Consider the following 27,152-nt stretch of genomic DNA (forward strand, 5'->3'; position numbering starts at 1 on the left):
GGAGCTTAGCTGGAGCTGCTTGACTGGTTTTCTGCCTGTAAAACTTGGTTTTAACAGTAGAAGTACTTGTATTAGTTCATTTCTAAAAAGATTTGGAGCAACTGTGTGTTGTGAATCTTTGCCATGGTGCCAGATAGGCTGCTGAAAAACAAATACAGATATTTCCTTGGAAAAAGAGTTGCTTGGTACATTTATTAGCCTTTCCTTTGTCCGTGTGCTGCTCACCCTTTCACTTCAGCATTGCTCTGTCCATGCTTGGCCTTTGCCTCTACATTTGCATATGGTCACTCTCTATGAAGGACATAGTGCTGAGCAAGTGTTGTCCTCTGCCCTGCAGTGGGATTCTGGAGGGAAGTGACCAAGGTGATGTGGGGACCTTTGGTCACCACTGTCTGGGGGTGCAGCTGAGCTAAGCTGTGTGACAGTGACTGCACCAAAGGAAAGAGCTGCTTATCTGCCCATCTGCACAGTGCAAATGAGAAGATTGATTATAAATAAACTGGGAAAGAAGAATTCTTGCTTCATTTAGACATCTGTTTTAAAAATGGTTAGCAAGGGTGCATACCAGATGTCCTAGCACTGATTGTTGTAAGTTTTGACTTCTTTTCCCTGTCTTGTAACACTTCCTTTATGCTCATCTGTGTGCTCTTTCTAGCCGAGCCTTGGCCCTTGCAGCCTGGGGCTCCTTTTGTGCAAGAGGATCAAGATGAGGGGTGAGAGCTCAGAGGAGTTGTCCTGACCTGGTCAGCAGCACCTGGACTGGTTTCTGCTGCCAGATGGAGAGTAGTTCTGTCTTGCACTCCCAGGGCAGCTACTTGTCTTCTGCAAGAAAAGAACGAGGCTGTGGGAGTCCCCTTGGATAGACACCTACAAGACCTTTGGGTGTTCCCACCAGCCATGACCCACAGAGGCTCAGAGGATGGCAGTGCTTGGAGTAGGCACAGGACATCCTTGTATTGATTGCAGCCTTTCTTCTCACCTGGGATGGAATGAGTTGATTCCCTTGCTTAGTCTTTTAATGTCAGTATATGCTTAACAGGACAGTGCATCTTCTAGAAGCACATCTGTCACAGATGCCCACTGCGGACCTGTGGACTCCTTCCATTGTGTCAGCAGCACACAGGAGCATTTGGGCTCAGGGTCTGTAGGGTTGTTGTTATTTTCCCACTCATTTTATGAACAGAAAGCATTTAAAACTAGAGGAGCTTAGCACAGAGGGATGAAGCTGCTGCTGAACAACCTAATGTAGCAATCAAAGGAGAGACAGTGACCTTGGAATTCATTTAAATAACTTTTCATTGGCCTTGAAAATTTAATGGCAATCTTCACAGGATTATTCAAAGATAGGCTAAATAATCATAGGAGAGATTATTTGATTTTCAGTTTGTAGGTCTGACTTGTAATTTCTATCTCCCCTTTTCTGCAGTGGTAGGTAAAAGTAGGCTGTAGCTCACAATGGCAAAATTCTCATAAAGACAGCCAGAAAAGCATCATTTATTGTGGGAGAAGCTCTTAAGGTTTGTTGTCCCTCTCTCAGGTTCAGTTTAATGTGGTGACTGTTTTCCAGGCTGATACATCGTGCTGTCCTCTGTCAGGGGTAGAACAAGCATTCACAATAAAGATTTGAAGACTTCAGTTTGAATTTAAGTGCCTTTTAAAGATCTGATGCTTCTTCCCTTTATCTTAAGCATGAGTGAGTTAGCTTTGTGGCAGTCAGTAGTGCTGTGTCTGTGTGATGTTCATGAAAGAACTTGGAACAGTGACATTTCATGGTCTGGATATCTTGATCCAAAGTATTGCTTACATGAATTTCAGATGCTTTGGATATTTTTTCATTTCCTGGGCAAAATGCGCCTGGGTTGTTGGTTTGGGTTTTTCCCCCTCTGCATAGCTTTGTGAAAACTCTGGTTGTTTAATGCCTTTGGTTGATCAGATCTAATTAATGATTGTAATATAATTGGAATAGAGTGGATACTGTAGCCAGAGCATAGTATGAACCTTGCTGTGGCTAAAGGACTCAGTGTGTAAAGCCCACCAGGGTGAAGTTAGCCCTGCAGAAAAGTATTGTTTGTACAAATTCAAGCTACCTAATTCAGAGAGGTTCCCAGGTATCTGAGCTGGGAGTTGAGATGCCCTTTGTTTAGAAGTGAGGAAGAGCACAAAATGAATAAAGTTCGCTGCTCCTAGAAGGAGAAATAAATCAACTTGGGCAGGGATCTGTCAGCCCCTTACACAAAGCCATATGCCTGCAAGTTTTCTGTGGGTGGCAAATAAATCACTTTGCCAGCCTCTTTTGTGCTTTTAACCAAGATAAGCAGTGCTGAGACAGTAACTCTTCCTCAGCCTCTCCCAGCTTCTTCCTGAATTCACCTGTGAAGCTGCCACATCAGGTTCCCAGCATTCTCACACCACGGTGTAAAATTAAAGCAAAGCTTTCTCCACCAGCTGAGCTCCCCTTGTTCTGCTGCTCCCATTATTGGATTTTGCTTAAAAGAATGGCATGGGGCTCTTTAATGCTGTGGTTTCTGTGCAGATGACTAAGTGGTATGACTATAGCTGGTGTTTGAACTGGGGTTTGGTCTGAGATCAACCGCTTCGGTATTTGCTGTAATTCTTAGGTGGGATTTGCAGTTGTTATTCAAATGTGTTCACCCTGTTCTATAAACATGCCCTGAAAGTGTTCCATGATGTGCTGTGGTGGCTGAAGCTCTGTTTGCTCTGGTGAAGTTACTTACACCTGGATGTCTTATCGCCTCTTGGCTGCAAACGCTCTTTGACTTGTGCTATACAAAACATGCTTGTCTTGTTGAGTTCAGGCTCAGGTTTGTGTCTGCTGGCTTCAGCAGTCATCCCATTAGAGGGAAACAAAGCAGTGCTGAGGTTCAGAGTCTTTTGTTTATTTTCTTTTGGACAATGGTGTAAAAATAGCCCCAGCCCTGTTACCCACACACCTCAGCGTCGGCTTTTGCTGGCACGCATTGAAACACATTTCTAGCTGTATCTTCTGATACAACTTCCAAAAGCTCAGCAAAGTCTGGGTTTTCAAGTGCCCATTCCAACAATAACAGCTCAGGAAAGCGAGCTGGCTGCTGCTGCAGACAAGAGGGAGAGGTGCAGCGAGGCACTGCACTGGGATTGCAGCGCACTGGGCAGGTGAGGGCAGTGTGCCGGGGCTGTGCCAGCGCCTTGTCCAAGCTCCCTGCACCTCCAGTCAGACCTGACCCTGGCCATGCCAGGTGTCCATCCCGGCCACTCCGTCCCTGTGCACTGTTCCAGGGGAGGCTGCTGTTGTGCCAGTCCCTTGGGGACAGGGAAGGAGCTGTCACTGAGGCCCAGCATCACACTGAAGGTGCCAAAGTGTAACTTCACATCGCTGCAGGAACCTCACCTGGGCCTGCAAGCAACTGCACCAGCTGAAAGCAGTTTAATTTACACCCAAATAATTTATTCTAAGTCTGCTTTTCTCACTCATGCATTCATTTTATTTTATTGTAATGTCAGCACTTAGCAGTGAAGTAATGGCAGATCTCTGGAGAACTTCTCACAAGTGAGAAAGCACCATTATCTCAGTTTTACAGACCCTGCTTATGTTGGGAACATATGTGGTGGTGTAATTACACTGATGTGATTAAATCAGTGCAAATCCTTGCTAGGGGGACATGCTGCAGCACTGTAAAGCGGGGCTTATTATCAGTGCAGTTGAATTCAAATTATATTACTCTATTAAGCTGTACTAGTGTAAGCCTCCACTGAAAGTCATGAAGTCACATGAGGAGCTGTGTTGTTTCTTTTTAAAGCAGATAAAGATTTGGAAGCTGAAATGGGTGAAGTTGTGCCTTGCCTAAGAGCATGCTAGAAGCAATGGGCTTGACAAATATTTATAGTACTTTTTGTAAGGAAAAAGGTGTGAGTGTGAAATCAGGGGGTATATTATTATTATTTTTTTTAATAGATTAAGTTCTTTGTTTAAACTATTGTGGCCATTTTGGAAAAAATCCTGTATCATACTAAGGCTTTACTAATGCATACAGAATTCAAGTAAATCTTTACCACATGGTTTTGGATTTTGATAATGGCTGGATGGGTCAATGAATAACCATGGTGTATACAACTTAATTGTATTTTTGTTTTTTGGCAGGGTGTGGGCACTGTAAGAAAATGAAGCCAGAATATGAGAAGGCTGCAGAGTTTCTCCATGTAACCAGTGATGTAAGCTAATTTCCTTTATTATATCCTTCAAATAATCAGTAATAAATAACTAGAGTAATAAAAGTGACTTTTCTCCCTACAACAAATTCAGCTGTTCTCATCCTCCCACAGGACCCTTCAAAATGTGCTTCCAAAGTACAGTCTCATCGCTAATGCATGAGCCCTGCCAAAGTCTGAGGAAGAACATTCTGTCTTGAACGAAAACAAAATCGAAAAATGTTTATGTATTCTGCTGTAGGCCTTATACATAATATGATCAAATCCAAAAATGGATTTTTTTCCCCTTACTTAAAGGCATTGAATGTGAAGAAACATAGGCTTTTATTTATGAATTAGATTTGGAAAAAAACAAAAGGGGTTGATCCCTGTTTCAAATACCCTGTTTTTAATGGTTGCAGCGCTCCATTAGCTTCATCTTAAGTGCTCCATCAGCTCTCTGGAGAAGAGAGATCCAATAATACAAGTATTAGTGTTATTGATTCGGTCTCGTGCTGTGTATGCCATGCAGGAGGAGAAGTAGAATTAGTCTCCCCCATACTTTAAGCATCTTCTGTGGAGACATCTAGAGTTCCTTTATTGCTGCTGGAGAGGGAGGAGATGAGAAAAACAAAGACCCAATGAATCACACTCTACGAATGCCTGTTCTTCTGTGCATCTAAAAGCGGTCCACAAAAAGATGCCCACAAGTTAGGGAAGAATTAATTTGTAAACTTGTCTTTAGCAGTGCTTGTTTCTTCTGGGAGAAATAGGGATTTGTGGGAGGAAATGCAATTTCTGAGAACGGCTCTTAAGCATTATAAAGTGAATTATATACAGAGAATACTATCAGAAATGGGAGGGGAACAGGTAAGATTCTGGTTACATTTAGTCCATAGTATGTCCCTTCCTGGTTTTGCATCAGTCCTTTCTGTCTTTCTGTATGTCTGTGCTCAGAATCACAGAATTAATCAGGTTGGAAAAGACCGCTGAAATCGAGTCCAACCCATGACCAAACACCACCATGTCAACCAGACTATGGCACCAAGTGCCACATCCAGTCTTTCCTTAAACACCTCCAGGGATGGTGACTCCACCATCTCCCTGGGCAGCCCATTCCAGTGTCTAATCACCTTTTCTGTGAAAAAATTCTTACTCATGTCCAACCTAAGCCTCCCCTGGCACAGCTTAAGACTATGTCCTCCTGGAGGCAGCAAAGGAACCCAGACCATGAGTGATTGCCCCCAAGCCCACTGTGTCCTGCTGAAGGGGTGTGTGTATGTGGCTGGGATTTACAGTAAGTGATCTCTGTTTCAGAGTCCGGGTGTCCTTGCAGCAGTCGATGCTACTGTCAACAAGGCGCTGGCAGAAAGATACCACATCTCAGGGTTTCCTACTTTGAAATATTTTAAAGATGGAGAGGAGAAATACACTCTGCCACACCTCAGAACAAAGAAGAAGATCATTGACTGGCTGCAAAAGTAAGTTTTGAGGGTTTTGAGATAGTATTTGGGTTTCTGGTTAGTGACTCCTGCAGATGGCTTTGGTGAGGAACTAAACGGAGCTTCAACACTGCCTAAATCCCTTGCTAACAAAATTAAACTGAATTCCAGTATTCAAACCCACAGAAACATGTATGTTAATTATGGTCTCTAATACACCAAATCCTTTATTTGCTATGGGGTTTTTCATAGTTGTCCCAGTATTTCTTTCCCAAAATAAATATTTTTCAAATATGCCTTAAGCCTTTCACCAGAGAAGGAATAGCAATGGCTGTGAAAAATAAACAGAACATTTGTTGTCTCCTCTTTATACAAAGCAGCAGATCACAGTGCTAGTAAGTGAATTTCTACAGTTGTACTTTTCTCTTTCCAACATTTCAGAGCCAATGCCTAGAATTCCACCCACGTGGGGCTGAAGGAAAGCCAGCGAGACCAACAAAACCAGCACCTCTGAGAGCACTAACCAGCTTTTCTTGGGTGGTGTGCTGAAATATGCAGAATTAAGTTTGCTATAAAAATGATGACAATAATTCCATTTCAAATTAAATTGCTGGTAAAATTCTCTCTTTAAATATGCATTATATATGCATGTATGTAAAAGTATGCATATATATAAAATATGTATTTTCTTTAGGTACTGTAAGTCTAATGTATTTTGTGCATTAGTCAAGGGGAAGAAAACCTGCCAGAGTTTTGTGAATATTTTAATCATTTAACTGTTACGTGCAGTTGGCATGAGGAATGTAATCTATATTTTTCCTCACTTATCTTGTGGGGGAGGAGGTTGTGTGGGGTTTTTTGGTTCCTGTCCTTTCGTCCTTCCCCCTTTTCTCCTTTCTCTTTTCTCCTTTCTCTTTTCTCCTTTCTCATTACATCTCTGATGGCTTCAAATCAGGTAATAGATATGGTCTGGCAGTGTCTTTGTAGCATGTTGGGAAGCTTTATCTGTGTTTTACTTTTAGACATGGTACTCCTATGGCCTCCCTGCCCACGCAGGCTCCAGGCTGCTGTATCCATATTGTATGTTAAGTCACTGTCCTCATTTCACTGCTTTGCTCGACTCTTTTGAGCACTGTGTAATTTATACTGAGTTAAACAGTCAGGCTGATGCTGCCTGTACATACTGGCAGGTGAATAAGCAATGAGGAACAGGGAAGGGGTGTTAATTCTTCTGGATCCTGCTGTGCCTCTGGAATATTTTTGTCTGCAGCCTCAGCTAGTCAGCAATACAGGTGAAACCCAGACAACTTGTCTCCTGCTCTTGCCTCCTGGATGTTCTCCCAGCTAGAGAGGCATTAGAATAGCATCCTTGTTTTCTGACCAGGGATAGAATTTTCACAGCTGCACTGAAGGTGGTGGAAATAGGGAATCATCTGGGGTGCAGGCTGGTGATAAAAGTCCAGCTTGTGGAGACCTGTCTCAATGGGTGGTCTAGTTGCAGCCATGTGGGTTTTGGCTCTGGTTCCTCTCTGGTGATTGTGCTGCCACACGAGGTTGTTACCAGTTCCTAGGTAGCTTATTCCAGGTCAGCATGGAAAAGTTTTTGTGAGAATAAGTCACACCTCTGTAACTGTAATCAGTGATAGCTCACAACAACTGTGTTTGTGGGAAAATTCAGCCCATCTAACTTTTTCTCTAACAACTGGAAAATCAGTAACAATGGAAATACAGTGAATGTCCACCAAGTGACCTTGAGAAAGGGCTTTGAAAATTAAGTTTTTCTCCACTTGGTTTTTATGTACCTGATACAACTTAATATGGTGTCATTCAAAGTGTCAGGAAAGTCTGAAAAGCTAATTTATTACCAAGGCGACATATGAAGGTCTTTATACTGTGGCACCATTCTGATGATTTTATATAAGTAATCACTATTTAAGATACAGCAGGAATGAATTTAATGAGTCTGAGAGAAGTCTGTGAGCTAGTGAATAGCAGAATTTTTGTTAGAGGTGCTCTAGGTGTGCGGGATTGCTCTGATGTAGCCAGTATGTGCAGTCATAATTGAAACCTGACATTCTCTTTACCGAGGTGAAATATTCCAGTTCAGTCACCCCCAGTATTCCAAATGGAACAATGCTGATTATTGCATCTGGGCTTTAATATCTGAATTCTAGAGAAGGTCATGAAATTCATTACAGAAGTTTGCGTGATGGCGATAAAGAGTACAAAAAGGATGGTTGAATGGAAGATGCTGTTCTATATCGGTTGCCTTTTGATTCCACCTGCTTGCTGTTCTTCTCAGCTCATGCCTGTGGATGATACAGTGATACAAAGCCATGTTTTTTCCACCCAAATGTTGGATGCAATGTAGGAAGTCTTCATTTGACATTTCTACTCATATGCCTGACTACAATACCTTAAATTATATTTTTGTTGAGTTCCAGAAATTAACTTGCATCTTTTTTGCTGTTCCCTGGTGTTGGAAATACTGAGTATGTCTTTCTATTGCGCAGGCACCCTGAAGGATTTTTCACATCAGTTCCCTCATGCTAATTATGACCAGGATGATGCTGTCCCTTTATCTGTTTCCAGAAACATTTTCAAACCAATTTCATTGTCTTTCTTTTCTAGTCCTGAAGCACCACCTCCACCTGAGCCTGCATGGGAAGAAAAACAGACCAGTGTTATCCACCTTGCTGGAGAAGACTTCAGGGAGTCCTTGAAGAAGAAGAAGCACACCCTTGTCATGTTCTATGCACCATGTGAGTAAATAACCTCTCTACATGGATGGGTTTTATAAGCCCTACAGTTGTTATGAAATCCTGAAATAATTCCCTCACTGTCCCCAGACTTTTAAGGGTAAAGAGCTGATTCTGAATATAAGTGCATGGGACCATCATAGGCACAATCATTTGTATCTTTATAAATGGAAACAAAACAGTATATAATGGTTATATTATTTAATGCAGACACCAAAGCCGGCAGCAATACAAAAACAAAACAGATTTATTTTCCTCTGCTTCATTTTATGGTCCATATAACAAAATGTGATCCTTTATAGTAGCACAGTAGACTTGGAGAGCCTGATTCATTAGTGCAGCACTTCAGTAGTGAAATCAATACAGTAGTGTAGGAGGAGCCAGTCCACGAGGCAGAGAACAAATTTTGATGGAGTAAATTTTGCATGCAATAAATCTGCATTTAAGTCTCCACTGGGACTAGGGACATAGCTTCCTCCTCCTAGATTGTTTTGCATGCACCACATAATCACTTTGTTTTTCAAGCTCCTGAGAATATTTCTAGAGAAGTTTAGAATCAGGCCCTTTATAAATAAGGTGAATGAGAGGAACCTCTTCCGTGTTCCTGTGCTGTCCCAGAGGCAGGCAGACTAGGTACAAGTTCTTAACTTTTGAGGGATTTTTCAAAGGGCGAAGATAATCCAGGCATTTAATATTAGATACTATTAACGTGCCTTTACAGCCTCACCAGATGCAAAAAAAAATTCTTCCATATCACATAGCCAGCAATTAATGGATAACCTTCAGATAAACAGTTACCAACTTGTCCCATTAAACTGAAGGTATTTTCCATAAAGAGAGAAAAAGGTCCTTAATGTTTGATCAGGCTGCCCCTTATTTTGCTTTTCTGTTAGAGAGTTAAACATGAATGCTTTGGGGCTCCCATGGAGGGATGTGGGAGAAAGCAGGGGTGCAATTCAGGAGGGAGATTTCTGGAAGGTTGTAAAAGAAAACAGAAGGGGACATAATCCCTTCTCCACTCCAGTTCCCACCACCTATTGACTAAAAATTGGCCATATGGCAGGAATTTCTGATTCATAGACCTCAGCTGGTTAAGAGCAAATTGCAATTTTAAAATCAAATGATTGCACAGGAAATGGTAAGATTTAGGAGTTCACTGTCTCTTGAGTTCTCTTTTCCCAATTAGTGACTTTCTGCATAAGAGAGATTTATTTCACTTTTGGTTTTTAGCTGCACCTTTTTAAGGCAGTTAGATTCTTGGTCTTTTTGAAGGCCATGTTTAAAGCAAAGACTTTATGTGTGATGAGTATGCAGCTCCCAGGGTTGAAAGCATGAGGCAACTTGCCTGATGGGCTAATTTTTTGCAGTTGGACTTCCACCACCACCTTACTTCAGAAGGGGCAAATGGAGGTCAGCCTGGCCCTGTCTGCATGAGCAGGCTGTAAAAGCAAGGCTTGCATGATGTAAAACTGTTGGGTCCTTCGAGGCTGCACTTCAGACACATTTTTGCACTGTTTTTGACACAGTGCTGCATGAGACCACCTATATACAGGACAAAGAGGTGTTAACTGGAACCCTGTCTGGCCTTCCCATGACTCCTAAGACAGCGTTGCTGTTGTGGTGTCAGTACGTGAGTCATACACAGTTTCTGATTTGTCAGATTTGTTCTCTAAATGTGGAAGTGTCTGTGAGCAAAGCAGAAAGACACACACAGGGAGTGCAACGAGCCTGCACTTTGTTGGGTGCAGAGGAAAGCACCAGATTAATATTTTAAATCCTTGTTTTCTATGAAATAAACATTAATGCACTAGGATAATTAGAGTGAATCAAATCATTATGTTTTTTCAGCTTTTTAGAGTGATAATGTGCCTCCTGATAAATTTGATAGATTAGCTTTTGTTTACCATTTTCTCAATTTTGAGACCTCTTGGAGCTTACACTGCCAATTAATCTTAACTTGCTTATTTTAGTGCAGAAGGAACACTGCTAAAGTTTCAAGGTCCCATTACCTCAAATAATTTTCTTTTTCTATTCAGATCCACATCTTGGGTGAGGGCAGACTCACAGTATGCTACTCCATTCACTTGTGACTCTGTGGCAGTATTTGTTACACTTACACATATGCTGAGATATTTTAAGATTGGGGGGGTGTGTGTATGCATGCATATATAAAGTATGTTTACATATAAATATTTATGGTAAGAAATGTATCTCTCATCTGTCATTAGAATTTAAAGCAGAAAGTTGAGTATTCTGACCTTTGTCAAGCTTTCAGCTAGAGTGACAAACCTTTAGGTAAAGGCCACAGATATATATCTTAGATGCAAATTAAAATGAGAGCTGGCTTTTCTGTGTCAGCTTGCTGTCCAAATTACTTAATATGTATAGGAGAGCCACCAATGTGCTGCTGTGCTGATAACTCAGGACTGAGCTGAGCAGGGCTTTAATGGTACTGAACAGTGCTTCACAGTGATTTAGCTCTGGAAGAGAAGACTACATCCACATGGAAAAGATAGGGAACTCATTACTCTGTCTCCTGGAATATGGGTGAAGCATAAAGGTTATTCCTCATGCCTGTGGAGTCTTTTAAGGACTGAGAATTGGAATCAAAACTCTTGAAATTACTGGGGGAGAAAGTCCGCCCCTGCGGACTTGACACCCACAGAGATCTTGATTTCACATTCCCATTCCTGCCTGCTGGCATCTGTGTGTGCTGTAGTGACTGATTTGGGGCAGGAGGCAGGAATACGGGCAGGTTCCCAATACTGACTTGGGAAAAAGTGCCTGCTGTAGAAAACCCAGTGCTACTTGTGCCGTTAATGACCTGGGACCAGATCTTCATCCAGATGTCCTTTGGGTAGGTCTGTACCATGCCACACAGGCTTGAAGTGTGGGCTGGCATGTGTTAGAGCTACTCAGGGATAGGACCTGGAGCAGGCTGCTGGCATCTGTGCTGCACAGCACCTGCCCACCTCTTCTCTGGACCCTTGTGCAGCTCTTGAGAAGATGTAATTGTCATCCCACTCATGTGTCTAAGTTCAAATGCCTGAAATAAGAGGAAGACAGTGATACCATCTGCAGAAGGGAAGCATGAAGCCACAGGTGCATGTGGGGACTGCTGTGAGGGGTTAGGGGAGTATTTGAAAGCAGTAAGATTAATGCACAAGCATTTAAGAAGCTTTTGGGGAGAGTTTATGTGATTTGTGTCTGTATTTTTTCCCTCATCCAGTCCTTGGAGTACTGGATTCCATGAACTACTCCAGGTTTTCTTTTATAACTGTTTGGCTTTGTCCAGAAATGGGGAGAGGAGACAACTAGTCTGAGTATAGTTTGGTGTGCACACAGAGCCTGGTACGTGGATGATCGGGATTTGGGGGCTATGGAGCATATTGGGAAGTGAGCCAAATGGACAAGAGCAGTTAGACTGCAGTGCTGAACCAGCCAGGGTCAGGAGGGCAGTGGCTGCAGGTCTGTGCTCTACAGCCAGAGCTTGGTTCAAGGCTTGCAGCACTAAAGCCAGCCATCCTGGACTGACCTGTTTGCATCAGTGCCTCTTCTGGGATCAGCGCCCTGACTTTTCTTTCTCTTATGTCCTCCCTGTTCATATAGCTTATCTGGATGTGTTTTATCTGCATTTTTACTTTTATGTGCTCTCTCCACTCTGTTATTCCAGATAATTGAGATTTGACTTTGACAATGCATTAAATTTTAACCTCCTGCTACTGTAGCACTGAAAACTGCAAAATAGAAGCAGTTGGTTGTGATTAGTTGTCAGAATCACAAAGGGTATCAAAAGTTCCAGTAAATAATGTCTTTGCAGTTGGAGGTGTTTTTGCTGCATTATTCAAACAGAATTAAGGGGGGAAAAAGAGTGATTGAAGCTGGGTGAGACTCTTCTCTGCAGTGCCCAGGGACAGGACAGGAGGCAATGGGCTCGAACTGAAGCACAGGAAAGTTTGCTTAAACATTTAGAAGCGGTGATTTTTTTACTGTGGTTGTGGTTGAATACTTGAACAGGTTGACTCAAGAGGCTCCATCCTTGGAGATACTCAAAACCCAAGCTGGACACAGGGCTGGGCAACCTGCTGTAGTTGACCTTGTTTTGAGCAAGGGAGTTTTACTAGATGATCTCCAGAAGTGCCTTCCAACACTGCAATGCTGTATTTCTAGGAATAGTTATACTGGAGTTTGGGTTTGGGGTTTGGTTTTGTTGATTGTGGTTTGGGTTGTTTTTCCCTCTTCTCATCCAGTTCTGATTTTCTCTAAACAGGAAAGGCTTAATAACATCCCCTGCTAATTCTCAAACAGAAACAGAAAATGTCCACTTTAGAGTTAGAAGAATGAGAGGCCAACACATGAAAACACATTTGTGTCATTTTTTGGTTGAGATTGCTGCTTCCAAAGAGACTACAAATGAATCAACTGTGTCAGAAAGGAATTATATGTAATAGACCAGTCATTAACAGGTCCAAATGATGGGGGGGAGGGCACTCTGTTTTTAGATCAGTCAGTTTTAATGGCAGGACTCGGCACTGAGCAAACTCATTCAGTTTCTACTTTTAGTGTCAAAACACAAGTTAATAAGCACTCTTAAAAAATAAAGACTTGCAGCAGCAATGGGAAGTAGTTGAGGGAAGGTGCTCCCTTTTAATGGTTCATAAGGGTGGCAGTTGCCAATGTTATTAACTTGCCAAATAGCCTCAATTTGTGGGACTCAACAGGGTTTGCAGAATGGGTATTTTTAATAAATGCTTTGCTGGGAGCTGAATTCTGGTTCTGTGTTCAGCAGTGAAACTTTCACTTCACTGGAAATAACTTTTTCCAGCTGATGAAATTAATTTTCTGGTGAAGCCTGACCCATGGGGGTTACCCAGAGAGCACCCAGAAATAAACCATCCTGAGGATGATTTTAATGAGGTGTTTGGATGGAGCAAGTGGCTGTACTGCTGCAAGAGGATGTGCAGTTAAAGACATCAGCCTCCTTGGTTCTTCACTTAAACTTTTTTGTAGAGTTTTTCTTTCAGGGCTGGAAGAAGTGAATGAAGGTGCCTAATTGGTGTTGCATCTGATAAAGTCCCAGAAGACTTTGGGATGTTGTTTGAGCCATTAAAAGGCTGTGTGTTAATCTAAGCTGTTTGTGGGAGATGGTACCTGGGTATTGTTCTGATATAAAACAAAGACAGTAAAGCAGGAATATTTACATCACTGCTGCTTGATGGGTCAACTCCTGGGCAGCATTAAGAAATAAGTGGGAAATCAGGTAGGACTTTCTTCAGCAATAAGAAATCAGACAGGGATCTGACTAAATGAGTCCTGCCCACTCCTGTGTGTTTCATCACAAACGCATAAAATGCTGAGAGCTAAGCAAACCTGCATTCATTTTACCCACAAACTTTGTTCAAAATATTAATTATTCTGTATCCTGGTATGCTCCTTCTCTGTGTTTTCACAACAAAAACCGCTTGGTTTCTTCTGTCCAAGTTATGCATCAAGGAATATACAATGACAAAAAGCAGCTGGCTGAGAGTCCTTGCCAGAGTGGGTCACACTGTGTGCACAGACAGTGCATATGGTTTTTAGGTATTAATGATGACAGCCAGGAGGGCAGTGTGCTCCTCCAGCCCTGGGACCCAAGCTGTCATCAAAAAGCTGTTCTGAAGGAAGCAGTAATGTTTCCTTTTCGTCCTTCCTATTTTTTGGAGCAAGCTTGGACAAGGGTGGTTGCATCGTATCTCAGCCTTTACACAGGCATTTTTGGGGAGATAATGCTGTGTTTTGGCTGAGTTGCACTGCTGTAGCAAAACATGGCAAATTTTATTGGCTGTGAGGCCTCAGCCTGTGGCTTCTGGGCCTGAGATGAGCAGTCTGGGTCTCTGGTGTGTCACTCAGCAGACTTGGGTGACATAGTTCTGTGCAAAGTATGCGCAGAGGGGGAGAACATACTCGACAATTGAGTTTATGAGTTCAGATGTGCGGAGCAAAGCAGCAGCACAGATTAATTTAGTGTCCCACAATGGCCTTGGATTGGCTCCCACCAAGATGTTTTCCTGTCACTTGCAAGCACATCTTGTTAAATTTTGATTAGGAGGCTGTATCAAAGAGCCTGAACAAAATGTATGTGTTTGTAAATGAAGCTTAAGCTCTAAAAAAATTATTAAAAATGTGCTGAACAGAAAGAATCCCTTTGAAGGAAAAAAACCTTGCAGGAAGGATTTTCTGGTTGTTGACTGAGGCAGAGGTGAGATCTGGACCGTCTGATAATGAGGCTTTAAATCCCATGTGGGCTGGCACTGCAGAATTTTGATATGTTACCTCTGCCACTAACTGCTTTCTCTCCTGCATCCGTGGTGCTCTTGTTACAGGCACGTTACAGAGGTGTGTTCTGTCGGTGTAAATAGTGCTGATGCCACAGAGCCCCTTAACAGGCTGAGTTTGATAAAGGATGGATTTACAGAGTGGTCTCTGCAATCAGGCTGGCAGAACTGCTCTTAGCCCCAGTGTTTGTGCCGAGGAGAATAATTAGCACTGAGAGAACAGTTTGAACTGCTCTCAACTCAGAAGTTGAGGTGCTTCCCCAGGCTGTGCATAACTGTCACAGAGTGCTCAGAGGTGGCTGTGGTGGGGCAGTGGCATTAAACTAAAATTTGTTGGGGTGATCCAGCTCCTCTTGTTTTGTAACCCTAAAGTGTTACAGCTGCTTGATTTGGTGTGCAGAATATTGCCTGTGTATAAACAGCTCCAGCTTGTGAGAAGGGGAGGGAAGGGCATGTTCTTGCCCCATGGAGTTCTCTCCCTGCAGACATATAGTTGTGTTGGTGCAGTCTCACTGTGGGTACGTTAGGAGACTGTGAATATGTCACCCATCCTTATGCACTGTTATGAAACCCATTTCCAATAAGACAGATGCTTTTTTTTGGTGATGTGTAACACTGTCTGAACAGGAGCTACTTTTAAACATCAGCACAGCTGAAATTCCAGTGTTCTGCTGGCTGTTGCTAACTCAGCAGTGTATCTTCTATTAGTTATGTTTTCTGCTATGTCAGATGGCAAAATTTTTTCATTTGCACTGTAGCTGTGTTTGCAGTTAACCAGGGCTGATGCTGACTTGGTTAACCACTGCTGCTAGCTTTGTTTGAGCTACACAGGCCAGTGACACAGTGGAAAATGCAGGTCTGCTGGAACTGGCACTCAGGTTTGTTCTGGGTGTAACTGTTGCTCTTTAACCCTTTCTGTCCAGAGGTGACTTGCTGTACAGCTTTCCATCTCAAAAGGATTGCTTGTTGCCAAATGCTGAGTGTTGGCATGCCATTTGTAATTCACTGCAGTCAGTCATATCCTTGCTTTTTGTAATGGATAAAACAGTCCAAGAATTTTGTGCCGAGTCCTTTTACTCTCCTCACTTTGCAGTTTGACCTGTTCCAATGACTTTGTTGCTGCTGTTGCAATTGTTCATGTCTCATGGCTATGGTTTTCAAATAATTTGGGTTTTTATGTTTTGTCTTCTTTGCATACCTCCAAAGTGCTACAAAATAAGAGTTCCAATAGCTTGGGAAAAAACTCAACAAAATCCACCAGCAGGCTGTGAAATTTGGAGTAGTGTGCCTGTTGTTAAGAGTAGTAAGACAAGCCTTGGTTGACCTGATGCTTAACTGAAAACCTCGTAACATTTTTCAAATCAAAGAAAAAATCCCCCTCTTTCAATTACTAATATCTTGTGTCTTAGAAATATGATTATACTGTGGTGTCAGGTTATGTCATCAAATGAGCTTTGGGTCCAGATATTCAATTAAAAGGCCCTCCAGTTCTCTACTGATAAAACAAAGTGAATTAACCTTTCAGTAACATCTCCAAATGCCTTTCTGAAATCTGCCTGTGGATTCAGTAACTCCTGTAGCCACATGAATTGCATTGGTTTAAGCAGTATACCCTTTTTCAGCTCTTATCTGTGCAATTACTGTCTGTGGCCTGTCTTTCCTTGATTGACCAAGTAATATTCTTGTTTTAATTCTAGTTAATTGCTTGGAACTCTTGAAGTGGAAATAGGCTTAGCTTGATTCTGCGGTGTACAAGCTCCCGGGCTGGCTTTGATAGCTGTGCAGGGTTGCTGCTTGCACTTGCTTAGAATTGCAGTCATTTAAAAACCAATAACGGCGGGCACTATCTACCCCTGTTATTTAAGCAGTGATGATTTCAAGCAGAGATGGGGAATTGGAAAGTCATTCTCTGCTCTGCACTTTGCACGCTGAGGGCTCCATCCTGCCACATGCTGAGCTCTCTGAGGCCCTGATGGTTGTGCAGCTGAATGAATGGAGTCAGCACCTTGCAGCCCGGCTCCCTGTCAGGCAGGATTGTGAACCCTGAGAGTCACTTAACCTCTTCCTGATTCTGTTTAACCTTGGATGTAATGACAGAGGGGGATAATCACATCTGTCTCTCTTAGGGGCAATTTGAAGCGTAATTAATTGATATTAGTTAAAGCATTTGAAATCACCTGTTGAGAGGTACTAAAGGAAGCTGGGGGCTGAGGAGGGAACAGAGCCCTTTCTCATACTGAGGGTAGAGCACAGACAGCACAAATGCCATGGTCTCACAAATTACTGGGCTTTCAGATCTCCTCTAAGGAGTTGGCCAGGACTTTGTTATGAAAGTACTGACAGTTTAAGTTAGTGTATTTAATACGAAAGCAGCCTACATTAAAATGTGTGCGTGTTTAAACCATCTCTTTGAAAAAAAAAACTCATGAAAAATATATGCACACCACTTTGCTACTTTATTTATCAAGATTTTATTAGGTACAAGATGCTAAAAGCACGCACGGCAACGACATGGGTAGGGTTATAAATCATTATGTATTAATGACGGGCAGAAGGCATAAGGTAGTGCTTTCTGAACTCCAAATGCCTGATCTGTGCTGCTGTAGTGCTTTAGTTGGGATGCTCAGGTTAGGGCTGGCAGGGGATGTTGCCCTTGCCTGACCTGCAGGCAGTGCTGGCTGCTGCAGCTCCGGCCACTCGGAGATGGTGACACAAGGACAGCCAGACCACGTCACTGCTGTAGCAGTCTCAGCTCAGTGATGCAAGTCAAGGACAGCTGCCTTCTGATCAGGTAGAGAGCCACTGTGTGAAAGCTTCTCTTTTAGAAAACCATTTCCTTTCAGACTAAAAATCACTAGTGATGGGGAATATGAATTTCCATCTAAATTTGACTGGCTTCAGCACGCAGCCATCTCTGGAGCTTATTCAGCTCTTGGCACCCAACTTGAATAGCTCGTTATAATGAAATTTAGAGACTGACTTTTCTCCATTTCTATCACTTCTTAATCTTTGGATTTAAGCTGTTGACACACTCTGCTTCCTGACTCCCTTTGCCTTGAAACACATCTTTCATTACTGATGTTTTTCTTATGGGTCTTCTGAGCCCCCTCCAGTTTGAGCTCATTGTTGATTTGTGGGCCCAGAACGGCAAACAGCATTTCAGAGGTACCAGGCATAGAGGCCCTCTCCACACGTACTTACTATTTTAATTTATATATTCAGCGAAGTTCCTTTTGACAACTCCATCATTTTCTTTCAAAGCTGTATTGCTAGCATTGTTTGGATTTCTTTTGCTTCTAATACATTTAAAGCCCCTTATATAGTTAAAACATCATTATTACCTCTGCTGACTGTAGATACTGCTTTGATGTCCATTTGCTTCCTTTATCTATTTTGTACAAATTGTTAGCTTTTGATTTATATTCATTAAAAAACAGCTTCACCTTCATTCTATGTGCTATGCTAATACAGCTTCCACTCTTCTAGGGAAACTGAATTAACCTTGTACTGTTCAGCTGTAGAGAGGTTAAATTTTATCACTGGGCTTTGTAGTTTCAAATTAAACAAAGCATGAAGTAACTTAAAGGATGTTTTTTCATATTTAAGCAAGTAGAAACCTGTGGTTTTTGGAAAGAGGACTTGATTACTTTAGGCAATTCTGAAAATCTGCCACAATTTTATTTTAAATGTAGTGAGGTGACTGTTGTACAACAGGGTGCATCTGTTTCATGCACTGCTCTGGAGACATCTTTAGAATTGCCATCTGGTTCTATTACCTGTGTACACTGAAGTTTTAAGAATCTCTTAAGTTTTACTTTTGACTCACTATCGTCTCTAAACAATTCACTGGTTAAAAAAAGAAGCCCCTCAATGAAAAATTATCCATTTGAATGTAATAAAAACATGTAGGTTATTCACTAGATTGTTTCATTGCTTTGAAATCATCTTTGCATCCCTTCTGCATCCCATGGGATCCTGCAATTATGGAAGATGTTTTCACAGGATATGATGTCTGAAAATTTATCAAATTGCTACCACATCATATCAATTTTGTGTCATTCTTACCTTACCTGACAAGTGGGTTTATATTATTTTTTCCTCAGTCTGCTTTTTGTTTAAAAAACAAAAAATCAGTTCACAAGATGATGTGAGCACTTAGTTAAGTTTTTCCATTTCCCCGTGTGATATCTTTGTTTTACATCATGTAACAAATGCGTTGTGGCATCATTTTGGAAGTCACATCGAGCTCAACCCTGCAGTTCTTTATTTCTTCACAGCCCTCAGAGCAGTGTTTCCATGAGAAAGAAGCTCCAGCACCTTTCTGTGCCCAAACCAATGCTGGGTCATTGGGTCTTTCTTCAAAGACACCCAGAGAAGATGCTGTACCTTGAGGTTGTTCCTGCTATCAGTAAATCCAGTCCATGGAAAATAACCTGGGTTATATATTTTCCACCACTTCATCTCCCAAAAGACCCACTAGCTTTCCTTTAAATGCTTCTCTAATTAGAGGAGATTTAATCTGACTCCCTCTCCCCTCGGTGATAATGGCTCTGAGTGAAGCCTGCTTGCTGGCTTGCTTGATTTCCCTTGTCTGCTGTTCATCAGCCATTCCTCTTGAATTTTTCCCAGAGAAACCATATTTCTCATGTACTGGATCAGTCGAGAACTACTTGGTTTTCAGGGTGAGGAATGTGATGGTCCCTGCTGTGACTGCACCACAGTGTGTGCCTTCCTGGTTCCTACCAACTTTACAAGGAATGGTGGAGAAAAACCTTGCAGAAAATACTGGGTTTGTGTAAATTTTCTAATTTGTAGCACAAAGGCAAAGAGAACTTTAGAACGCCTCGATTGCAGGTGTTCTCACATGGATCCAGGGGCTTGTGGTTTAAGTGTGCAGCCCTTGTGCCCTGGCAGGTCAGGGAGAGCAGATGTCAGGATGGACTGTATGGGGGGTCCTCAAGAGAGCCAAATTCTGAGCACAGAGGTGAGAGTGCCTTGCCAGAGCTCTATTAAATTGTTTGTTGACTGAGAACAGGGAATGGCCTCAGCACATACTGCACATGCCTTAGATGTCAAGCTCTCGTTTTCCTACTGGGTGATGCAACTGTGTTTCTGCATTAGGAAATGGAGTTATCTTGAGATGTGCAGGAGTGATTAGAGGTTTTGAGTGCCAGTACTGGGATCCTGTGGAAAGGCTGGATGTTTCAGGAGCAGGTTTCTTTCACATTTCTCAAGTCAGACACAGGAAATTACTGTTCAGTTCACATCTGCTCTTAACCCTGTTGAGATCAAATTTGACACTGTTGTAAAAACGAAAAAAGAAAATTGTTAAAGCAAAGCCCTGGATCTGTGTTAGAAGGCTCTGCTCCAAGAAGTGCTGCTTTCAATGCTGCTCCCTTAAAACTCCACTTCTTATCCTTGCAGGAAGTCTGTGTGCTTACCAAAGGATCCAAATTATTCAACGAAAATGCAATTTTCCCACTTGTTTAGTCCATAGTGACTGAGAAGGGGCAGGACTTTTTGGTTCTTGACGCCTTACCCACACCTTCATGTGCCACCAATTTAATCTCTTTCCATTGCAGCCCATCTGAAAAATCCGTTGTAAGGAGGCTGCACACTTCCTATCCTCATTTACTGTGCTCCGTACATTTCCTTTCTTTGCACTTTCGAATCTAGAAGATAGTGTTAACACTTAAAATAAATGTGTGACAGTGGGTGCTAAGAGGGAATGGGGAGAACAAGTTTTCCGTCTGTCAAAATGAAGACATCAACCTCTGCTTTTATTTTTTTTGGCATGTGTGCTTTAAATAGAATGACTGGGTTGGGTGACTTCCAAATGTTTGCTGCATTTGGCAATCCTTCTAAGTTGTAACAGATGAAGTTCTGCTGTTCCATATGATGTGCTCCTTCCCCCTTTTTCAGTGACTCCTTGAAACTCCTCGGGAATTCAGTGTAGCATTCACATCTGTTCCGTGGATGGATGTCCAAGGCTAACAAAATGCCTACTGGACGTGGAGGCAGCTCTGCCAAAAGCCATATGGTTGTGTTTTAGTTTTGCGAGCACAGTGCAGTAAAGAAAAGCGGTTGGGCCAAGAGAGAAGTGAAGGGAGGAGGGAGGAGGAATGGAGCTTCAGATGGCTAAATGAAGGTAACCTCTCGTGATTTGGTATCGGATATGGTATTTTTGTGTGGAACAATATGCTTGTTATTTGTGTTCTGATTTTCTTGAGGAGTGGGGCTCATGAAGAACTCTTCTGCTACAGCTTCACTAGAGGCTTTGAGAGAGGCCTTACTGTCCTGAAATATCTTTTATTAAGGGTTTAAAAGATGTTCTTTGGTGAAATCTAAATTCCAAGCTCAGGATCATAAGCAAAAAAAGGGAACCTGAAGTGTTTAAGTTTTTAGGAGCCTTTATGTTTTAGTGTAACAGTTGGAAGTGTTTTCCAGAAAAACTGCAGCATGTAGTTAAGAACAAGTATTCCTGTTTTAGAGGACATTTTTTGTTTATGAAATTCTTTTTAGATGTTGTCACCAGTTCTGATTTATTTGTGTAGAGCAATGTTAACAAGTCAACCAAGGTAATCCCCCACAGTACAGGAAATTATCCAAGATGTGTTAAGAGGCAGGCTTGACCTGCATGCTCTTCAGTATCAGGCAGACAGGACAGACAAGTGGTACGAGAGAAGAAGGGTCACCAAAGTGGGCTGATGGACATGGGAGCAGCCTGAAACCCTAGCCTCCACCTCTTCTCTCTTCTCTTCTTCTCGTCCTCCTCCTCCTTTTCTTTCTTGACCGTTTTCTCCCAGGCAAATGCTGAACGACTCAACAAGGTTAATAGTTTGCAAGCTGTAGAACACTGCAGTATCTCCCACTGAAACACAGCTGCTACAGGATAGCTGCCATCGTGCTGCATAAAGAGTTTGAAGCCATTAAGATGGGTTTACAGAAGTGCCTCAGTTTCCCAGGAAATGTTCCCTTGACTTTCTGGTGTTCTTAGCTACTGCATAGACTCTCAGTGTATTTACACAGGTGTGTCACTGCAGTGCTTTCAGAATCCTATTCCAAAGAAAGAAATGCTCTACAATTCAAACCAGTGCATGTAAGCAATGCAGTTACATGTTGGTGAAGCTGAAAGGGGTATTCAGCCTTTCCTTTGTGGAAAGGGGTGAGCAGTGTTTATGCACAGGTAATATTTTTCTTGTCAGCTGAAAGAGTGAGTGTAGCTTAGGAAGGTGGCTGCAAGTCTCCTAAGAGGGCATTTGTTCAGTCCTGACTTCAAAGTAACACTTGCTCATCATGTAAAATACTGGTAAACAACACTAGCATAAGCTATAATTGGTGTTTGTGAGCAACTCATTTGTGATTTTTCTGTTCCTATCCAGAAATAATAGCAGGATTAACTCCTTCGTCAGCATTACACAGTCTGGGCTTTTTTTTAATATGCATCTAACGCAAAAAATAGTGTCCTGAGTCTTTGCTTGGGATCAGCCTCTGTGCTGGGTTTGAAAAAAAGTCATTTGTTACAAATCTGCAGGTACTTTCCTTTTCAAAGCCTTATTTAGTATAGTAATGATGTTTTGATAGATTATTCATAGACAATAACTTGTAGACATTGCTTCTGAATTAAGAGCACTCACATCTAGACCTCGAATCAAGACAGCAGTTCTAGTTTCCCTTCTGTGACTTCTTCTGAAATGTTTGAGTAAATTCAGTGTATTTTAAAGCAAGGGATCATCTGGCCTTTTGTTCAATGCTGCAGTGGTACAAAGAAGTATCAGCCTATACAGCTCTGGGTTCCTGTGTGCTGTGTCTGTGAAACTCTTCAGGGGTTGTCCATTTGTGGTGAACAGCAGGAAGGTCTCCAGGAAGGCCAGCAACAGTCATCCTAACCCGGGATTGGACACCTGCTCTCCATCCATGAATGATGTCTGGCCTTTTGGATTTGCTTCTCTTCCCCTCCCTTACATTCCCAATGGGTTGGCTTTAACAGAGGCCATTTCCAAACACTTACAAATGCTCCCAGCAACTTCCTTTCCAACTTCCAACCTCCTTCTGTTCCCAGCCATGCTGTCTTTATTCCCATGCCCAAATGTAGCTGGTAGCTGTGGCAACAGCAGTAATAACCTACATGGTGATACCAGGAGGTACAGAGCAGGGCAGTGGTCTGTCTGTGCCTGGTGGTCCTAAAGTGCCCTTAGGGGACTGGTGGTACAGAAAAGCCCCCTGTGCCGTGGCCCCTATATGGGATGTTGTGTAACTGTAAATGTACACTTAAACTCCTTGAAGTCAGAGACATTTTAAACATGTGCCTACTTTCGTGTAGCTGACACATGGTCTACACATGCTTTGTCCTTCTCATCCCAGGACTGGATGATTTTTAATTCAAATTTCCCACTGATTCACCTTGTGTCTTGAGTTTGTCCCAGTATCTTTCCTACAACTAAAGTTTATGATGTCTTTTTCTTCCTGTGTCAAACAGGGTGTCCCCACTGTAAAAATGCCATTCCACATTTCACAACTGCTGCTGAAGTCTTTAAAGAAGATCGCAAGGTAACTTGCTGTTAATTATTTCTGTGATATTTAAGAATGCTTTCCATAATTTGTACTTTATAGGCTTTGCTTATTGATAAGGTGATAGGTTTGTAGATAAAATTCCTGTTACACTAAAAGAAATGTATCTGCATCATAGGGGTTGTATCTTTTTTGGTCAAATTGAGTTATACTTCCAACCTATTCTTTTTTCCCTAATTTGCTGTCTTTTATGTTTAAGTCTTTGTGTAAGAGTTACTTTGTATGAAGTGAAACACAATTCTTTCTCATTGAGGGATTAAATAAAGATAATTCACATCATCTCCATTCCCCTTCAACTTTTGTCAGCTGTTAGGGTGCATGTAGAGAAACCACAAGTTGTGTGATAGTCCTGAAAACCTCAATCATATAACTAATCCTTGCTTGCATAGCACAAAATACAATTTATTTCTGTTAATTGGCTGACTTGAGCCCAGGATGTTCCTCTAGGACCCTGATGCTTCTGCCTTGAAAATGCATCTGATGGCTGAATCACACTGGGTAATTTCCTTGCATCAGCTGAACCATTTTAACTGAGCACATGCAGATCTAGGATTTTAAAAAACCCACTTGAGCCCCTGGATTTAACCAGATAACTAGCTAGGAACCTGTTTGTTATCTTTCAGTGAACCGTATTTCATTCTGATCTCTGAATTTGTTCCAACTTCACAATTACTTTGTGTTTAGGTGTAGTAAGGAAAAGATTGGCAATTTAATATGGAAATTGCTCTCTACACCTTCCTCAGGAGGGGAAATGGAGATGCTGAGCTCTTCTCCCTGGAATCCAGTGACAGAACACATGGAAATAGTTCAAAGCTGTGCCAGGGGAGGTTCTGACTGCACAGTAGGAAACACTTCTGTACCAAGAGGGTGATCGGTCCCTGGAACAGGCTTCCTGAGAGAGGTGGTCAATGCCCTGAGCCTGTCAGTGTTTAAGGGACATTTGGACAACATCTTAACAACAGGCTTTAACTTTTGGCCTGAATTGGTCAGGCAGCTGGACTAGATAATCCTTGTAGGTCCCATCCAACTGAAATATTTTATCCTATTCTGCATTCTAAATGAAGAGGTAATTTTGTAACAGTTGTACTCCATAACAGAAGAATTTTTGTAACTTTTTTTCTTTTCCTCTCGTCTGTTCTGTAACTCACATAAGATGCATCAGATTGGCAAGAAACAAATCATTCTTGTATCACTGACTGCATTAAATTAGGAGTCTATCACTTCTGCCCTCTGGCACACAGTAGATTCATAGGCATGCAGCTTTTAATTCTCCTATTGCTGTAAATTAGTTTGCTCAGATGCCTTTTGGTTACTTTTTTGTTTCCAAGATCTCTCAGAAAGTATCCTTGTTTTCCCACTTTTCTGGTAGTTCCCAAGGTAGCCTCTCTTTCCTAAACTCATTAAAATTTCAGTCAGAGGAGGTGAAACAAATGTACCAAGCAATGTGAAACTTGCTTATTAGAGCCCCAGGATGTATTAACAAGCAATCTGAATCATGGCACAGTTAGTTGGACAGGGTGGTGGTGGGAAATGCAGGTCTGGGAAGCTTTTCTTTCAGACTGCAGGTTATGAAAGGACTGCAAGAGCGGAGCAGTGATTGACAGTTGCAGCTCTTGATTCAGTTTAAGGCCAAAGTGGACAGATATCAAATGTAATGAGTTGGAACAGGAGAGACAGTAGGGAATATTAAGGCTGGTACAGTTTTAAAGAAGTGTGTGCAGTTAGGGAGAATGGTGTTATTCCACCCCAATGACTTATGAAAGTGCCAGGGATTGATTATGTTGGGAGCCCCTATTTAATTGTGTACAGCTATAACCTGCCAAGGTGCTCCTTGCTGCCAGTTTGTGCCATTGTGGAAAAGAAAACAAACTGGTTTAGACTTTAGAAGGGTACATTGCTGTTTCCAGAAGCAGCACGGGGCATATTCCCATGTTTCAAACTGGACTGAGCCTTCAAACTAATTTGTAGTTTCTGTAGGGTTTCAAACTTAGGTAAAATCACTGCTAAAGAGGAAGGAATATTTATGCTTTCAAAAACAGGGCAAGATTACTAATTTTCATTTTAAGTAGTAGTTTCTTTTCACTACTTCATTTCTGTAGTAGTGTCCTTTTTTTGTTTCCCTGGAGAAAAGTTTTTCACTTAACAGAGTATGGGTAGCATTTAAACTTTATCTTCTTTTTAAAAGAATGGTCTTTTAATTAAACATTTAATCCTGCAGAAGCAAAAGAACAATCAAAAACTTTCCATCCTTGAATTGGTTATAAATGGTATCTTAAAAGGTATCCTTTGGGAGACACTGAGTCTTTACATTGGAATTTTGAAGATGAGCAGAGCTTGAAGCTGTTAAATACGTGTCTCTGGCTCTGCAGATTGACTGCAAGGGGGTGGTTTTGGCGCAGGAGCCCCCCTCCCCCGGGGCTGTGTGTAATGCTCTGTACTTTTTCATCATCTGCACTGCTGGAGTTGGAGTTTAAAAACGCACTGCTCAGAACATTGGCCCCAAATGTCAGCTCTCATCGGCCACATCACTGCTGGTGGTTTTAGCAGGAATCCCCAGCCTGCTCGCTGGCCTGGGGCAGTCCTGTGGCTGCTGCAAAGCACGGCTCGGGCTGGGACTCACAAACCAGAGCCTCCAGTCTTTCCATCTTCCTGGAGAAATTCAGTGCCAGTAGGACCAGATCAGTGGAGAGGCTACTCCAGTGGCAGTGAGTGTATTGTTTCAGTTATTTAAAAGGAAAAAAAAAAGCCATCTGGAGCATTCTTACCTTGGGGTGCTGTGGCCTTAGCACACAGCTGCCAGGGGAAAGCCTTTGGCCAGTGCCCCACAGCTCAAGTTCTGGCAGTGACCAGTGAACGTCAGAAAATGCAAATGTGAGGGTTGTCACTTGGCTGAACAGATTGAAGAGCAGGAAGGCATGTTCAGTAACTGCTCCATAGTCTTTCCTGGAAATGAAATCTTTAAAAAAATCTGCATTCTGCCTTTTGGCTGATCCTAAAGCTCAGCTTGAAGGAACTGATTTGTGATCTTCCAGCTTGGATTTGCTGAAGGAAAGCTCTTGACTCCTCAAGGCCTCTCAGTAACAAATCTCTGGCACTCCTGCAAAGGGACTGCTCTTTGACCAATCTTTCCATTTTCACAGGAGACTGTTCCTGTACAAGTGCATTGACTCAAATCAGAGCACCACAGCTGCATTCTAGTGAGTTCTGACAGAAATAGCTGTGGCAGAGATTGCTGGAAAGGGTGCAGCAAGTGGGGTGAGCTGGGGTGTTAGTGGGGGGCTGCCAGTCAGCAGTGAAACTGGTGGGTCCCTGATGTGTATTGTGAATCACAGTTTAAAATGATTATACCAATCAAATGACTGTGCAGAGTTATCCAAATGAGTTAATATTTTAGTTTGGCAAGGAATTTGATCCCTGTTTGCTTAAAAAGCATGTGCTGAATTTCTTTTTAATTAGACTCATTAAATATGGTGATGTTAGCACTGTACATCATGGTGCACTAATGGATGTCCCCTTTGCAAATAGGCCTGCTTTGAGAAGAGCTGATGAACTGCACCTCCTGTAATGCTGCCATGCCACATCTGGGCAACTAATAATGAATGTCCCATTTGCAAGGCCTTTCACTTTGAGAACAGTAGCTCCATTGCAACAAGCTTTAGCAGACCAGCCCCTAACTGCTATCAGGATCCAGAAGAGGTGACATCAATTAAAACCTATGGAGTAATCATAGGGAAGAATGCACATCTGTCTTATTTATAGGTGTTTTTAAGACATTTGGCAACAACAGACTTTTTTACTAGTAATCAGGTAATTGTCATCTGGAATTGATTATACTTTAAAAATGTTGGTTGGAAGCATTTATTTCCGTGCTGCAATTTTGT

At 42.1% G+C, this 27,152-nt stretch overlaps 1 protein-coding gene across 1 annotated transcript in view; it reads left to right on the plus strand.

Annotated features, from left to right (window-relative positions):
• The window catches only part of PDIA5 (protein disulfide isomerase family A member 5), a 99,167-nt gene that overhangs the window by 61,985 nt on the left and 10,030 nt on the right, over positions 1 to 27,152 (plus strand). Inside the window, exons 12-15 of the mRNA XM_048309768.1 lie at positions 4,139 to 4,209; positions 5,503 to 5,666; positions 8,259 to 8,389; positions 23,180 to 23,250. Of these exons, the coding sequence (XP_048165725.1) occupies positions 4,139 to 4,209; positions 5,503 to 5,666; positions 8,259 to 8,389; positions 23,180 to 23,250 (437 nt within the window). The remainder of the gene's footprint in view (positions 1 to 4,138; positions 4,210 to 5,502; positions 5,667 to 8,258; positions 8,390 to 23,179; positions 23,251 to 27,152) is intronic.

This window comes from Corvus hawaiiensis, chromosome 7, assembly GCF_020740725.1.
Source record: "Corvus hawaiiensis isolate bCorHaw1 chromosome 7, bCorHaw1.pri.cur, whole genome shotgun sequence".
Taxonomy (NCBI): Eukaryota; Metazoa; Chordata; class Aves; order Passeriformes; family Corvidae; genus Corvus; species Corvus hawaiiensis.